Consider the following 17,349-nt stretch of genomic DNA (forward strand, 5'->3'; position numbering starts at 1 on the left):
GTGTATTTAAAAAATTGGTTTTGTGAGGCCTAAGAATGTATTTGATTGTACACACATAAGACATTACTCTATGTGTTCAGGTAACTCAAAACAAGCTGCATCTGAGACGGTCAGACGGGTTGTGGCTATATGGCCTGATCCAAATCAAAGCCCACAGAACCAATGGATACTCTCAGTGATTAGACTGGGCTCTGGATCAGTCCCTCTGTCCTTAAAGGCTGTTGCTATGCTTGAAAAAACTTGCTTTGGAAATATATTTTGGATTGGTTGGCTGTTCATAAACGACTTACAGAGTTTAGATCTATATGAGCACATATTTGCCTCATCACATGTGACATTTTATAATAATAATAAAATACTTAGCACTTAAAGAATTGTGCTTCCCGTTGGGAGCCTGAGGCATACAGACATGATAGTGATTTGCCCAAGATGCATGGCAAATTAGTGGCACCACAAAGAATGGAATCCAGGGATGAAATCCTGATTCTACTGAAGTCAGTGGGAGCTTTAAAGTCCATTGACTTAAGTGAACCCAGGGTTTCAGTCCAAGTTCTTGACTATCAGCCTGTGCTCCAATTGCTTGACTGCACACCCTGGACTGAGCAGACACTGTACTAATGTTGACTGATTTGGCTCCTTTCATCCTTACTCTTGGATTATTTTTGCCATGCTTATCCAGATGTACAGCCATTAGTGGTTTGCATGGGCTTTTACACAGTGCCACTCCTGAGAAAGGAAGAAAAGCAAGAGAGTGAGTTGTGCGGTTTACATTTTTTACACTGAAATACTGCAGGGAATATTAGTGTAGCCAGAGAGAAAATATGTCCAGGTGAAAACACAGAACGTGCCAGACTGGCTCAGACCAGTGGTCCAACTTAACCAGTATTGTATCTCTAACAGTGGTCAGTACCAGCTGCTGCAGAGGAAGGTATAAGAACACCAAATAATGGAATAACCTGCCCGCAGAGAAAGTTGCTTCCTGACCCCTCTTTATTTAGAGCTTGTCTGAGTGCCTGATGCATGAACATTTAGCTCCTTTCCAAAACACTTATTTTAATCTTTGCTGTAAGTGTGGAAATTCTAATTGTCCATATAAAAGTCTAATCTCTTTTGAGTACTCCTGCTAAGCTCTTAGCCTCAATGATATCTTGTGGCTGTAAGTTCCTCAGACCAGTTCTGTGTTGTGCAAAAAGGTATTTCCTCTTATCAGTTATGAATTTGCCACCTTCATTACTTTGTGTAGCTTTATCAGATCCCCTCTTTCTCTGCTCCTCTGAAGTAAACAGTCTCAGTGGAGATGCAAAAACCCTGTCTAGATTTTCATTTCAGAATGCTGTATGGACAGGGGAGTAAAATTTTGTCACGCATATTAAAGCAGCAAAGGTACATCTGCGTATAGGATAGTAGCACTCTAACAGCTCTGAGGGAAGCGGACGGTAACGTGTCAGAATCTGAACTGTGAACTTAGGCCATATCCCCAGGGCTGTGTGCAGGGCAGATGGGCAGGGAGAGGACTCCTGTTTTCAGCAGGTGCTGCCCAGATGCAGAGGGAAGGTAGCTCTGCAGCTCCAGGAGTCTGGGTTGCTCTGGGGTCTGCTCTCACTGATGGTGGCTTCCCCCTCCCACAGCTACCAGCTGGCTCCTCCACAGCCCAGCATAGCTGGAGATAGTGCCCTGGAAAAGTGCTGTTCTGCCCTCGACACAGCATGAGAGGGCTGTCAAGGGGCTATCGCAGAGGTAGGATTAGGCTCTGGGAAACCAGAGGCATGTGTGTCCTACTGAATTCAGTGCTGGAGGCATGAACTGAAGGGGATGTTCCATTGTCACATGTCACACTGTTGGCAGATGGAGAGGAAAGGGGTGGGGAGGCAAGTGAAAAGAGGGGGAAATCAGGTTAAAACTTGTGTGGGATGGGAGGTATCATCACTTGATTCCCCCTCTCCCCCACCCAAACTGAGAACTGTTGCAGAACGTCTTGCAGGGAATGCCATCGGTGCTATCAATGAGCACAGCCGAGCATCAGGAAGAAGTGAGCAACACCCCGCTTTGATAAAAGCCTTCTGTGTTCGTGACCCGAGTGACCCTGTTCTTCCCAACAGAAATTGCAAGGAGAGGGCAATCCTAAAAATATCAATGACACTATCAAGGAATTGTTTGAGATCATTCCTGGAGATGGGGAGCAGCTGCTGGAGAGAGACGTCTCCCGGTGCAGAAGGTGTGCCGTCGTGGGGAACTCCGGGAACCTTAGGCAATCTCAATACGGCCAAGATATCGATGCCCACGACTTCGTGCTCAGGTGAGTACAGAAGAGACTCAGGGATCCTGAACCTCCTGATTGACTCAGTTATTTAACATTTGCCAGCATTTGTAGGGCCAAATTCTGCATTGCTGTGCATCCTGTGAGTCCACAGGGCTGCAGGGTGATTCATGTCAGAGCAGAATCCAGTGCTTGGGTCCTGAGTTAAATCCCAGTGAAGTAATTGGTAATACTTATAGAATAATAGAGTATCAGGGTTGGAAGGGATCTCAGAAGGTCATCTAGTCCAACCCTCTGCTCAAAGCAGGACCAATCCCCAACTAAATCATCCCAGCCAGGGCTTTGTCAAACCTAACCTTAAAAACCTCTAAGGAAGGAGATTCCACCACCTCCCTAGGTAATGCATTCCAGTGTTTCACCACCCTCCTAGTGAAAAAGTTTTTTCCTAATATCCAACCTAAACCTCCCCCACTGCAACTTGAGACCATTACTCCTCGTTCTGTCAACTGCTACCACTGAGAACAGTCTAGATCCATCCTCTTTGGAACCCCCTTTCAGGTAGTTGAAAGCAGCTATCAAATCCCCCCTCATTCTTCTCTTGAGCTGACTTTCATGTGAGTGGGACTGGACCCTTAGCAACTAGCACATTACTTCCCCCTCAAGATCAGAACTAGGAATTAGTGTCCCTCTCTGAACCAAACAGAGGAGCAAATCCTGCATTGATGCTGAACACCCTCAATTCCCAATGAAATCAATGGAGTTGAAAGTACTCTGCTCCTTGCAGGATCAGGCCCCCCAGCTGGTCAAATGCATCCTTAGCATCACTCCACTAGCATAACTGGGCTACTTTGACCAGGGTGGAATTTGGCTCCACGAGTTAACTGTCCTAACATGGCATTATGCCTGCTTTAAATGATGCCAGGCGCCTCATAATTGTGTGTCCGATTCTTCATCTAAAAACTGGAGATTTTAAATAAATGTGATATTTGCTTTTACTGCAGATAGTTGGGCTCCCAACATGACTTTTACAAATTTAAACTGATATAAAAGGCCAAATTCTGCTAGCTTTTACTCTGGTGTACTCTGTACCCAGAAAGGGGGGGAGGGATAGCTCAGTGGTTTGAGCATTGGCCTGCTAAACCCAGGGTTGTGAGTTCAATCCTTGAGGGGGCCATTTAGGGATCTGGGGCAAAAATTGGGGATTGGTCCTGCTTTGAGCAGGGGGTTGGACTAGATGACCTCCTGAGGTCCCTTCCAACCCTGATATTCTATGATTTGCATTAAAAAATTCTCTATGAAATCACTTCACTCACTTCACATGCAGTGGAATGAAGTAGCTGTTCTACAGTTGACAGTAAAACCCCAGGTAGGACAGGAAGCAACTAGACAACACCAGTTGTGTTACAGTGGGCAGCATCACTAGTCCTCTAAAGTAGCAAATTATGAACATTGTGTCCAGCTGAAATTGCAGGGGTCATTTTAATGAGGCAGAATGGAACTTCCCCAATTGGAATTTAGCCTGGATATCTGGGTTGAATAACCTTATCTTTGCAGAACATGCAATGGGGGATTCAAATGCCACAGCGGTCAGAAGCTTTGTTTAAATCTCAACCAGCACAGTGAGTTCTCGCACTCTTCGGGGGCGCTGGTTCAGTACCAGCTAAGATAAAAGAAAAGATCTAGAGACTTTTTAAATTATTTGTAGATAATTTTGACCATGGTGTCAGAATTCATACAATGTAATTAACTAGCTTGGCCTTGAGACCACTGGGAAAGTGCTACTTTCAGGATGAAGAACTCCAAGCACGAGCAGAGCCCAGCTCACCTTGAGAGTTCCCTTCCAATCAGAATGATTGATTCGGCCCTGTTCTATCCTTAGATATTCAAACAGCTCTTACTGCACACAATGGGGGCTCTACGAATGGCTGGCTGAGGCTGACAGTGGCAGTTCCTTTAGATTTTTCTTTGGTTTCAATCCCAGTGGGTTTGTGCTGTGACCCCGGAGTCTGGCTATGTTCTGGGTTCAAATGAAGCCCCAGACTGCCATTGAAACTGCTAGACCCTCCAACAGATCTGATTCACTCAAGGCTCAAACCGCCCTTTCTCTGAGCCCAGGTTGGTTATGAAGTTTGTGAAACAGCCTAAAGCCAGCTGAGCTTTATCTTGCTCGGGGCTTATTTTTGGTAACAGTAAAGGATCAGTGTGAAAGATGGAATGTCATGGTCAACATCCTCCGTATCAGAGCTGTCATTTGTGTGTGTGAAGAGCTCAGTGGCATGCTCCATTGGTTAGCACATGTGACTGGGAGCTAGGGAACTTGGGTTTTAGTCCAAGCTCTGACATTTATTCACAGTGCAACTTTTGACATGTCCCTTAACCAATTTGAGCCTCAGTTTCCTCATCTGTAAAATTGAGATGAGAGTTGCCCTCCTCTTGGGAGTGTCGTGGGAGCCACTCAATCAATAGCTGATCCTTGTGCATCGGTTACAACAGCGTCCCTGAGAGCAGGTTTCACTGCTGTAACAGACCGTGAAACCTGCTCTCATGGACTGCAATCACACCTTCCGATTGCAGAGCAGATGTACCCTTAATGGAGATGAGGACCCTGCCTAGTAATTGTATTCTCCACACACCCCAGCAAGTAAGTTTGGGAAACAATTTTCCTCTCGATTTTTTTTCTCTCTCTCCTTTCTCGGTTGCAGAATGAATCGTGCTCCAACTGCCGGGTTTGAATCGGACGTTGGAAGCAAAACCACTCACCACTTTGTTTACCCCGAGAGCTTCCGAGACCTGGCAGAAAATGTCAGCATGATTGTGATCCCCTTCAAAACACTGGACCTGCGCTGGATTGTCAGCGCGCTCACCACGGGCACAATAAACTTGTAAGTAAAGCTGAGGTCTACAGGTGCTCAAGTTGAATGGGGGACATAGCAGCTGTGTCATCATTGTGATGCTTCCTTGGGGTGCCCAGGAGTGTGAGTCGCCTTGTTACCCCCAGCCTCCAATGTGAGGGAGTCCTGGTGGTAGCTGGATATCATCTCCCTGACAATTCCAAGCCTTTTGTCACTCAAGAACTCTTCTCAGGGCTCTGCCAGCCCTTACTTTGCCTGGAAGGTTCTCACTTGGTGCACCCCAGTCCTGGAACACCTCAGAAGCATCCCTCTGTGGTATCCGGCCCCTGACACTGGACACTCACAGGAATTGCCAGGTTCACTGTTCCCGAGGGAACAGTATACTCACCAGCTTGTTTGAATCAATGGAGGATTCACACTTCCTGCTCCAGCCCTAAGAAGTATTTATAATAAAAACAAAAATACATTTATCAACAAAGATTCAAGTGAATGATGAGTAAGAATCTTGGAAGCAGAACTGGTTACATATATAAAACAAAACTTAAAACGCAGTTCTAGGTCTGCCCTTCCCAACGGTTATCTTTCCTTTTTCTAGAGTAGATTCTCTCCCAAGGATTCAGTCTTTGGCAGAGCTGCTGGTTGTCAGTCATAACCTGGATGCAGGTTTTCATGTATACCCCTACCCTTCAAAGGGTTTTCTCAATAAATGGATAACACAGAGGTCCTTTGTCTTTTCTCGTATACTGCAAAGTTGTGTTTGCACCCCAGAGACAAGACAGCCACCTGTGGGTTTAGCCTCCAATGTCTTCCTGTGTTGACATCATATCCTTGTGTTGATTTGGAATGCCAGTGTAGATCCCATTGTGTCTAGCTGATGGTGCTTAACTTTCAGATGAACTGAGACAGGTGAATAAACATCCTACGTCTAACAGAGAACTTGTCTGCCAACTCTGCCTCTGAACATATCTTCAGCACATGTACATAACTCCTTAAATATCACCCCTAAATACATTACCCAGTGTGATGTAAGCTTCAATTAGCCACCTTACACAGCCCTTTGTGGATAAATACTATGAAAGCAGTGTGTTAGATGTAGTGAGTTTGTCAGACCTGATAGTTTCTGTTACAGAACATTGAAACCTTTGCCGTTTGGCACTGAGGGGTTCTCAGGGTCACAATAGTGTGTTATCACAAAGTGTAACCACAGCACAAGAGAGACAAGACCAGAAGCGCAGCACTGAGTTAAATTCCACTTCTACCTGTGTATCAGAAGATTCCAGTTCTGCAAGCACATGCAGGAGCAGAATTTGGCTCTTCTGCATTTGTTTTCTTGTAACAGTTTGACTTTTGGGCACATTGTTTGGTGTGGGAGTTCAGAAAAGACTCCTCTTTGTCCCGCGCACAGCAAAACTGGAGAAATGGTAAAAAATGTTTTCTGCTGCTCTAAATCACCAGTGTCCTAGTCAGTTTCCACTTTGATTGTTGGCTTCTTGACCTGGTTCCTGGGACAATGACTCATTGTGGCTGCTCACCTCTCTTCTCTCAGGTGGAGTTTGGGAAGGAAATGAGTGGAACCTGTATTTTTTAGCCTTCAGGTACACGAGGCTTCTATTGGTCATAGCTGAAGATAGAACTGGCTGGTTGGAGGGACCTCCAGTGGGTCCTTCATTATCCATTCTTCCTGCTTGGAGCTGACAAGTGGCATCTGGCTCCTAATCCCATCTGCGAGGCTCATGTACGGTGTGATCCATCCTGCTAAGCACTTCTGCAATCATTATTATCCCCATTTTACAGATGAGGAAACTGAGGCATAGAGAGGCTTGGGGACTTCGTCAAGGTCACACAGCACATCAACACCAGAGGCAGAAAAAGAACCAAAGCTACCTGGTACCTAATGAGGCCATTTGGTCAAGTCATTTAATTGGTCTACCTCAGTTTTCCCTGTCTGTAGCCAAGGACAGTGATCTCTTAAGTAGCCTACTTCCTCCACAGGAGTCTGGGGAAGATTAATTGGTTTAATGCTTGTAGAGTTTGGAATAGATTTGCATGCATGTATCAGAGATCAGGTTATATCCCAAGTATCCGTATGTTTGAAAAGTTCAGCAATAATAATGAGGGAATGTCAGAGTAATTATAAAAGGGAGAGCTTCTTCACAATCTTTCTCTCTTCCCCCAATTCCCAACTCCTCAGTTCTGTCCTCTCCTCTCCTCTCCTTCCATCAACAGATGGCTCAGGCAGTGGTGCTATAAGGAGGGCTTTGGGATGTATGGCCACTGGGAGGCATTTATGGACAGAGGACAGTTCTCTCGGGATGGACTTTACCTGAGTAGGGAGGGAAATAGATTTCTAGGATGGAGGCTGGCACAACTGATTAAGAGAGCTTTCAACTAGGAATCTGGGGGAGATGGTTGGGAGATGTCCAGGTAATCTCCACGCTGGATTTTAACATCGAGAGGGAAGAAAACAAAGTAAGAAAGGATACAGCCGTGGGTAGGAGAATGGCCATAAGGAGGAAGGGCAGTGTAGATACCCGTCTAATAGGTGATACTGGCGGTAGAATGACCGTGCCTAATCGGGTAAAGAATGTGAGCGAGGCCAAACAGCAAAAATTAAGATGTTTGTACACCAGTGCGAGGAGCCTCGGTAACAAAATGGAGGAACTAGAGCTACTGGTGCAGGAAGTGAAACCAGATATTATAGGGAGAACGGAAACGTGGTGGAATAGTCGTCGTGACTGGAGTACGGGTACTGAAGGGTCTGTGCTCTTTAGGAAAGACAGAAATAAAGGTAAAGGTGGTGGAGTAGCACTGTAGATCAATGAGGAGGTAGACTGTAAAGGAATAAGAAGCGATGGAATGGATCAGACAGAGTCCGTCTGGGCAAAAATCACACTGGGGAAGAAAGCTACTCGAGCCTCCCCTGGGATAGTGCTTGGGGTGAGCTATAGACCGCCGGGATCTCATTTGGTTATGGATAGAAACCTCTTTAATGTTTTTAATGAAGTAAATACTAATGGGAATTGTGTGATCATGAGAGATTTTAACTTCCCAGATATAGACTGGAGGACAAGTGCTAGTAGTAATAATAGGGCTCAGATTTTCCTGAATGCAATAGCTGATGGATTCCTTCACCAAGTAGTTGCTGAACCAATGAGAGGGGATGCCATTTTAGATTTGGTTTTGGTGAGTAGTGAGGATTTCATAGAAGAAATGGTTGTAGGGGACAATCTTGGTTCAAGCGATCATGAGCTAATTCAGTTCAAACTAAATGGAAGGATAAACAAAAATAGATCTGTGACTATGGGTTTTGATTTCAAAAGGGCTAACCTTAAAAAATTAAGGAAATTAGTTAGGGAAGTGGATTGGACTGAAGAACTTGTTGATCTAAAGGTGGAGGAGGCCTGGAATTACTTCCAGTCAAGGTTACAGAAACTATCAGAAGCCTGCATCCCAAGAAAGGGGAAAAAACTCATAGGCAGGAGTTGTAGACCTAGCTGCATGAGCAAGCATCTCAGAGAGGTGGTTAAGAAAAAGCAGAAAGCCTACAAGGAGTGGAAGATGGGAGGGATCAGCAAGGAAAGCTACCTTATTGAAGTCAGAACATGTAGGGATAAAGTGAGAAAGCCAAAAGCCATGTAGAGTTTGACTTTGCAAAGGGAATTAAAACCAATAGTAAAAGGTTCTATAGCCATATAAATAAGAAGAAAACAAAGAAAGAAGAAGTGGGCCTGCTAAACACTGAGGATGGAGTAGAGATTAAGGATAATTTAGGCATGGCCCAATATCTAAAAAAATACTTTGCCTCAGTCTTTAATTAGGCTAATGAGGAGCTTAGGGATAATGGTAGGATGACCAATAGGAATGAGGATATTGAGGTAGATATTACTACATCTGAGGTAGAAGCCAAACTCGAACAGCTTAATGGGACTAAATCGGGGGGCCCAGATAATCTTCGTCCAAGACTATTCAAGGAACTGGCACATGAAATTGGAAGCCCATTAGCAAGAATTTTCAATGAATCTTTCAACTCAGGGGTTGTACCGTATGACTGGAGAATTGCTAACATAGTTCCTATTTTTAAGAAAGGGGAAAAAAGTGATCCGGGTAACCACAGGCCTGTAAGTTTGACATCTGTAGTATGTAAGGTCTTGGAAAAAATTTTGAAGAAGAAAGTAGTTAAGGAAATTGAGGTCAATGGTAACTGGGACAAAATACAACATGGTTTTACAGAAGATAGATCGTGCCGAACCAACCTGATCTCTTTCTTTGAGAAAATAACAGATTTTTTTAGACAAAGGAAATGCAGTGGATCTAATTTACCTCAATTTCAGTAAGGCATTTGATATGGTTGCACATGGGGAATTATTAGCTAAATTGGAAAAGATGGGGATCAATATGAAAATTGAAAGGTGGATAAGGAACTGGTTAAAGGGGAGACTACAAAGGGTCATACTTAAAGGTGAACTGTCAAGCTGGAAGGAGGTTACTAGTGGAGTTCCTCAGGGATCGGTTTGGGGACCAATCTTATTTAATCTTTTTATTACTGACCTCGGCACAAAAAGTGGGAATGTTCTAATAAAGTTTGCAGATGATACAAAGCTGGGAAGTACTGCCAATACAGAGAGAGACCGGGATATCATACAGGAAGATCTGGATGACCTTGTAAACTGGAGTAATAGTAATAGGATGAAATTTAATAGTGAAAAGTGCAAGGTCATGGATTTAGGGATTAATAACAAGAATTTTTATTATAAACTGGGGACGCATCACTTGGAAGTAACAGAGGAGGAGAAGGACCTTGGAGTAACTATGAGCCGCCAATGTGATATGGCTGTGAAAAAAGCTAATGCGGTCTTGGGATGCATCAGACGAGGTATTTCCAGTGGAGATAAGGAGGTGTTAGTACCATTATACAAGGCACTGGTGAGACCTCATCTGGAATACTGGGTGCAGTTCTGGTCTCTCATGTTTAAGAAGGATGAATTCAAACTGGAACAGATACAGAGAAGGGCTACTAGGATGATCTGAGGAATGGAAAACCTGTGTTTTGAAAGGAGACTCAAAGAGCTTGACTTGTTTAGCCTAACCAAAAGAAGACTGAGGGGAGATATGATTGGTCTCTATAAATATATCAGAAGGATACATACCAGGAAGGGAGAGGAATTATTCAAGATCAGTACCAGTGTGGACACAAGAATAAATGGATACAAACTGGCCATCGGGAAGTTTAGACTTGAAATTAGACGACGGTTTCTAACCATCAAAGGAGTGAAGTTCTGGAACAGCCTTCCAAGGGGAGCCTTCCAAGGGGAGGCAAAAGACATATCTGGCTTCAAGACTAAGCTTGATACGTTTATGGAGGGGATGGTATGATGGGATAGCCTAATTTTGGCAATTAATTGATCTTTGACTATTAGTGGTAAATATGCCCAATGGCCTGTGGTGGGACACTAGGTAGGGTTGGATCTGAGTTACTATGGAGAATTCTTTCCTGGGAGTCTGGCTGGTGAGTCTTGCCCACATGCTCAGGGTTTAGCTGCTTTGGGGTCGGGAAGGAATTTTCCTCCAGGGCAGATTGGCAGAGGTCCGGTGGGGGGGTTCGCCTTCCTCTGCAGCGTGGGGCAGGGGTCACTTGCTGGAGGATTCTCTGCACCTTGAAGTCTTTAAAACCACGATTTGAGGACTTCCATAGCTCAGACATAGGTCAGGGGTGTGTTACAGGAGTGGGTGGGTGAGGTTCTATGGCCTGCGTTGTGCCATATAGATTCATAGATTCATAGATTCATAGATATTTAGGTCAGAAGGGACCATTATGATCATCTAGTCCGACCTCCTGCACAATGCAGGCCACAGAACCTCACCCACCACTCCTAAAAAAGACCTCACACCTATATCTGTGCTATTGAAGTCCTCAAATTGTAGTTTGAAGACCTCAAGGAGCAGAGAATCCTCCAGCAAGTGACCCATGCCCCATGCTACAGAGGAAGGCGAAAAACCTCCAGGGCCTTCCAATCTGCCCTGGAGGAAAATTCCTTCCCGACCCCAAATATGGCGATCAGCTAAACCCTGAGCATATGGGCAAGATTCATCAGCCAGATACTACAGAAAATTCTTTCCCGGGTAACTTGGATCTTACCCCATCTAAAAACCCATCACAGGCCATTGGGCCTATTTACCATGAATATTTAATTACCAAAACCATGTTATCCCATCATACCATCTCCTCCATAAACTTATCGAGTTTAATCTTAAAGCAAGATAGATCTTTTGCCCCCACTACTTCCCTCGGAAGGCTATTCCAAAACTTCACTCCTCTGATGGTTAGAAACCTTCGTCTAATTTCTAATCTAAATTTCCTAGTGGCCAGTTTATATCCATTTGTTCTTGTGTCCACATTGGTACTGAGTTTAAATAATTCCTCTCCCTCTCTGGTATTTATCCCTCTGATATATTTATAGAGAGCAATCATATCTCCCCTCAACCTTCTTTTAGTTAGGCTAAACAAGCCAAGCTCCCTGAGTCTCCTTTCATAAGACAAGTTTTCCATTCCTCGGATCATCCTAGTAGCCCTTCTCTGTACCTGTTCCAGTTTGAATTCATCCTTCTTAAACATGGGAGACCAGAACTGCACACAGTATTCCAGGTGAGGTCTCACCAGTGCCTTATATAACGGTACTAAAACCTCCTTATCCCTACTGGAAATACCTCTCCTGATGCATCCCAAGACGACATTAGCTTTTTTCACAGCCATATCACATTGGCAGCTCATAGTCAACCTATGATCAACCAATACTCCAAGGTCCTTTTCCTCCTCCGTTACTTCTAGTTGATGCGTCCCTAGCTTATAACTAAAATTCTTGTTATTAATCCCTAAATGCATGACCTTACACTTCTCACTATTAAATTTCATCCTATTCCTATTACTCCAGTTTACAAGGTCATCCAGATCCTCCTGTAGGGTATCCCTGTCCTTCTCTAAATTAGCAATACCTCCCAGCTTTGTATCATCTGCAAACTTTATTAGCACACTCCCACTTTTTGTGCCCAGGTCAGTAATAAAAAGATTAAATAAGATTGGTCCCAAAACTGATCCTTGAGGAACTCCACTGGTAACCTCCCTCCAACTTGACAGTTCACCTTTCAGTAGGACCCGTTGTAGTCTCCCCTTTAACCAATTCCCTATCCACCTTTCAATTTTCCTATTGATGCCCATCTTATCCAATTTAACTAATAATTCCCCATGTGGCACAGTATCAAACGCCTTACTAAAATCTAAATAAATTAGATCCACTGCGTTTCCTTTATCTAAAAAATCTGTTACTCTCTCAAAGAAGGAAATCAGGTTGGTTTGGCACGATCTACCTTTTGTAAAACCATGTTGTATTTTGTCCCATTTACCATTGACTTCAATGTCCTTAACTACCTTCTCCTTCAAAATTTTTTCCAAGACCTTGCATACTACAGATGTCAAACTAACAGGCCTATAATTACTTGGATCACTTTTTTTCCCTTTCTTAAAAATAGGAACTATGTTAGCAATTCTCCAATCATATGGTACAACCCCTGAATTTACAGATTCATTAAAAATTCTTGCTAATGGGCTTGCAATTTCTTGTGCCAATTCTTTTAATATTCTTGGATGAAGATTATCTGGGCCCCCCGATTTAGCCCCATTAAGCTGTTTGAGTTTCGCTTCTACCTCAGATATGGTGATGTCTACCTCCATATCCTCATTCCCATTTATCATGCTACCATTATCCCTAAGATCCTCTTTAGTCTTATTAAAGACTGAGGCAAAGTATTTGTTTAGATATTGGGCCATGCCTAGATTATCCTTGACCTCCACTCCATCCTCAGTTTTTAGCGGTCCCACTTCTTCTTTCTTTGTTTTCTTCCTATTTATATGACTATAGAACCTTTTACTATTGGTTTTAATTCCCTTTGCAAGGTCCAACTCTACTTGACTTTTAGCCTGTCTCACTTTATCCCTACATATTCTGACCTCAATAAGGTAGCTTTCCTTACTGATCCCTCCCTTCTTCCACTCCCTATATGCTTTCTGCTTTTTCTTAATTACCTCTCTAAGATGCTTGCTCATCCAGCTTGGTCTACAACTCCTGCCTATGAATTTTTTCCCCTTTCTTGGGATGCAGGCTTCCGATAGCTTCTGCAGCTTTAATTTAAAATAATCCCAGGCCTCCTCTACCTTTAAACCCATAAATTCTTCAGTCCAATCCACTTCCCTAACTAATTTCCTTAATTTTTGAAAGTCAGCCCTTTTGAAATCAAAAACCCTAGTTGCAGATTTATTTTTGTTAATCCTTCCATTCAGTTTGAACTGAATTAGCTCATGATCACTTGAGCCAAGATTATCCCCTACAACCATTTCCTCTATGAGATCCTCATTACTCGCCAAGACCAAATCTAAAATGGCATCCCCTCTAGTCGGTTCAGCAACTACTTGTTGAAGGAATCCATCAGCTATCGCATCTAGGAAAATCTGAGCCCTATTATTATTACTAGCACTCATCCTCCAGTCTATATCTGGGAAGTTAAAGTCTCCCATGATCACACAGTTTCCATTAGTATTTACTTTATTAAAAACATTAAAAAGGGCTCTATCCATATCCAAATTAGATCCCGGCGGTCTATAGCACACCCCAAGCACTATCCCAGGGGAGGCTCTAATAGCTTTCTTCCCCAATTTAATTATTGCCCAGACAGACTCAGTCATATCCATTTCATCGCTTCTTATTTCTTTACATTCTATCTCATTATTGATATACAGTGCTACTCCACCACCTTTACCTTTATTTCGGTCTTTCCTAAACAGCACATACCCTTCAATACCTGTAGCCCAGTCATGACTACTATTCCACCAGGTCTCTGTTATACCTATAATATCTGGTTTCACTTCCTGCACCAGTAACTCTAGTTCCTCCATTTTATTACCTAGGCTCCTTGCATTAGTGTACAAACATCTTAATTTTTGCTGTTTGGCCTCGCTCACATTCTGTACCCTATTAGGCACGGTTATTTTACTACCAGTATAACCTATTAGACTTGTATCTACACTGCCCTTCCTCCTACCTACAGCTGTATCCACTCTTACTTCATTTTCTTTCCACTCTATGCTAAATTCTGGCGTGGAGATTACCTGGACATCTCCCAACCATCTCCCCCAAATTCCTAGTTTAAAGCTCTCTTAATCAGTTGTGCCAGCCTCCATCCTAGAAGTCTATTTCCTTCCCTACTCAGATGAAGTCCATCCCGAGAGAACTGTCCTCTATCCATGAATGCCTCCCAATGGCCATACATCCCAAAGCCCTCCTTATAGCACCACTGCCTAAGCCATCTATTGATAGTCATAATCTTGTCACACCTTTGTTGCCCTTCTCTAGGAACAAGCAGAATCCCACTAAAGATCACCTGAGCCTCAATTTCCTTAAGCGTCCTCCCCAGCCTAACATAGTCTCCCTTAATACTTTCCAGTGAGAATCTAGCCGTATCATTTGTTCCCACATGAAGGATAATTAGGGGATTCTTTCCCGCTCCCTTTAGAATCCTTTTTAACCTCAGGTCTACATCCCGTATCTTAGCACCTGGAAGACAGCACACCCTCCTATTTTCTGGATCAGCTCTGGTTACAGGCCTATCTATTCTTCTCAATAAAGAGTCCCCAATCACATAGACCTGCCTTTTCCTAGTGACGGTGCTATTCTCCAGTCTATCCCCTGTTCCCTCTGGCTGCAAGTTTTTTCCATTCCCATTCTCCCTTGTAATCCTTTTTAACCCATCCTGTATCCTCCTGGGGCTCATATTTGGTGTAATCTCCATTAACTCTTCCCCTTTTCCTATAGGACTAACCGCTCTAGTCTGTGATATCAGACTAGACGGTCATAATGATCCTTTCTGACCTTGAAGTCTATGATTCTATGATTCCTTCCCTTCTCCCACCACATAAAGCAAACCCAGTGTTAGATTTCTTGTGTGATTTCATTTCCTGATGGGATATTGTCTCCTTTTCTGAAACAGTCTGACATCATCCCATGTCAGAGTCTACGTATATAGCAAACTGTTTGCTCAAGATCTTGCTCGATTAGATCTATGACTGACTGCTGAAGGACCAAGAAGTTAGTCCCAGGGTGTGGAAAAGAGGAGCGGTCTTGCCTCTGCACAGAATTAATCTGTCTCCAGCTGTCTGACTCAGGCAGATCCCAGAGGTTAGATAAACAGAGCAGAGGAGAAGGGCTCAGAACCACCTTGTTTTCCTCCGTCCTGGTGAAAGCAGAGCTCCCAAGGGACCTGCTCCTCATAGCTCAGAAAGAAATCTGTGGCCCAAAGAGACTGGTGACCAGATGTGGGTAGGCAAAGATGCCTTGTCATGGTGCTGTCAGAGCAGACTTGCACCTGTGGGCTAAGCTCGTGGTGTAGCTTAAGCAAGAGAGGATGGACTGCCTTGGTCCCTGACTCCCCTGATGCTGTCTGCCAGGTGGCTCAGCTGTGTGTGGGTCACTTGGGAGCAGGCCCTGTAAGTGCATATGCTGAGTAGGACCTGAGCATTCCGGAGGAGACTCAGAGGAACAAAGCTCCGGTTGAGTCCACTGCAGGAAGGCTCCCGGGGAGTAGGTTAAAGACCCACGTCCCCCATCGCTTGGCTGGTCTGCTGGTCTGCTGAGAGGCATCAAGCAGACGCTTCAGAGTGGCTGTGTACATGGGCCTTCAGAAAAGAGCACAGGAACACTGAGAGAGGGGCAGTTCTCTCTTTCACGTGCTGGGAATCTCCTGCGAAGGGAATTGGAGATGAAACAGAAGGTACGTTCTGGGATCAGTCTTGTGGAGAGAGGAAAAATATTGTATCTGCTGGGCTCAACAGAGGAGACTAACTATGAGGAGAGAGTCAGGATTAGATGAGTTGACCCAGGAAGTATGAACCGTGTACCTAGCCTATGGCCATGAGCTGGTGAGGACACTTCCTGCTGGGACCAGGCCCTGCTAAAAGATCTGTTTTCTTCTTTGTTTGATAAACAAATGGGGAGGAAGAGATGCCAGGTGGGCAAAGCTGGACCATAACTTTGTGTACACCCGCACTGCTCCAGCAGCTACCTCTCACCTTCCCCATCCACTTGTTGACCGCTGCAGATGAGCTTGGCGAAGGGGCAAGGGCAGCCTCCGAACATCTGCTGAACTAACCCTGGGTGGAGGGGGAAATTCTTCACTGGAACAACAGTTAGTTGTTGAAAGCTGACGCATGAAAGAAGCTTGTGGTTGTACTGTATAGTGAAAAAAGAAAAGGAGGACTTGTGGCACCTTAGAGACTAACCAATATATTTGAGCATGAGCTTTCATGAACTGCAGCTCACTTCATCGGATGCATACTGTGGAAAGTGTAGAAGATCTTTTATACACACAAAAGCATGAAAAAATACCTCCCCCCACCCCACTCTCCTGCTGGCAATAGCTTATCTAAAGTGATCACTCTCCTTACAATGTGTATGATAATCAAGTTGGGCCATTTCCAGCACAAATCCAGGTTTTCTCACCCGCCCCCCACACAAACCCACTCTCCTGCTGGTAATAGCTTATCTAAAGTGACCACTCTCCTTACAATGTGTATGATAATCAAGGTGGGCCATTTCCAGCACAAATCCAGGGTTTAACAAGAACGTCGGGGGGGAGGGGGGGTTAGGAAAAAACAAGGGGAAATAGGTTACCTTGCATAATGACTTAGCCACTCCCAGTCTCTATTCAAGCCTAAGTTAATTGTATCCAATTTGCAAATGAATTCCAATTCAACAGTTTCTCGCTGGAGAATTGGAATTCATTTGCAAATTGGATACAATTAACTTAGGCTTGAATAGAGACTGGGAGTGGCTAAGTCATTATGCAAGGTAACCTATTTCCCCTTGTTTTTTCCTAACCCCCCCCCCCCCCCCCCCCCCGACGTTCTTGTTAAACCCTGGATTTGTGCTGGAAATGGCCCACCTTGATTATCATACACATTGTAAGGAGAGTGGTCACTTTAGATAAGCTTATCATAGAATCCTAGAAGATTAGGGTTGGAAAAGACCTCAGGAGGTCGTCTAGCCCAAACCCCTGCTCAAAGCTGGACCAACACCAACTCAATCATCCCAGCCAGGGCTTTGTCAAGCTGGGCCTTAAAAACCTCTAAGGATGGAGATTCCACCAGCTTCCTAGGTAACCCATTCCAGTGCTTCACCATGCTCCTAGTGAAATAGT

The 17,349-nt window shown here is 44.2% G+C and overlaps 1 protein-coding gene across 3 annotated transcripts in view; it reads left to right on the forward strand.

Moving 5' to 3' along the window:
• The window catches only part of ST3GAL1 (ST3 beta-galactoside alpha-2,3-sialyltransferase 1), a 132,289-nt gene that overhangs the window by 102,385 nt on the left and 12,555 nt on the right, over window positions 1-17,349 (forward strand). For all 3 annotated transcript variants that reach the window (XM_073330069.1, XM_073330071.2, XM_073330068.2), the window contains 2 exons: window positions 2,100-2,296; window positions 4,960-5,139. In XM_073330069.1, coding sequence (XP_073186170.1) covers window positions 2,100-2,296; window positions 4,960-5,139 — 377 coding nt within the window. The remainder of the gene's footprint in view (window positions 1-2,099; window positions 2,297-4,959; window positions 5,140-17,349) is intronic.

The sequence above is a fragment of the Lepidochelys kempii genome, chromosome 2, assembly GCF_965140285.1.
Source record: "Lepidochelys kempii isolate rLepKem1 chromosome 2, rLepKem1.hap1, whole genome shotgun sequence".
In the NCBI taxonomy this organism is placed as follows: domain Eukaryota; kingdom Metazoa; phylum Chordata; order Testudines; family Cheloniidae; genus Lepidochelys; species Lepidochelys kempii.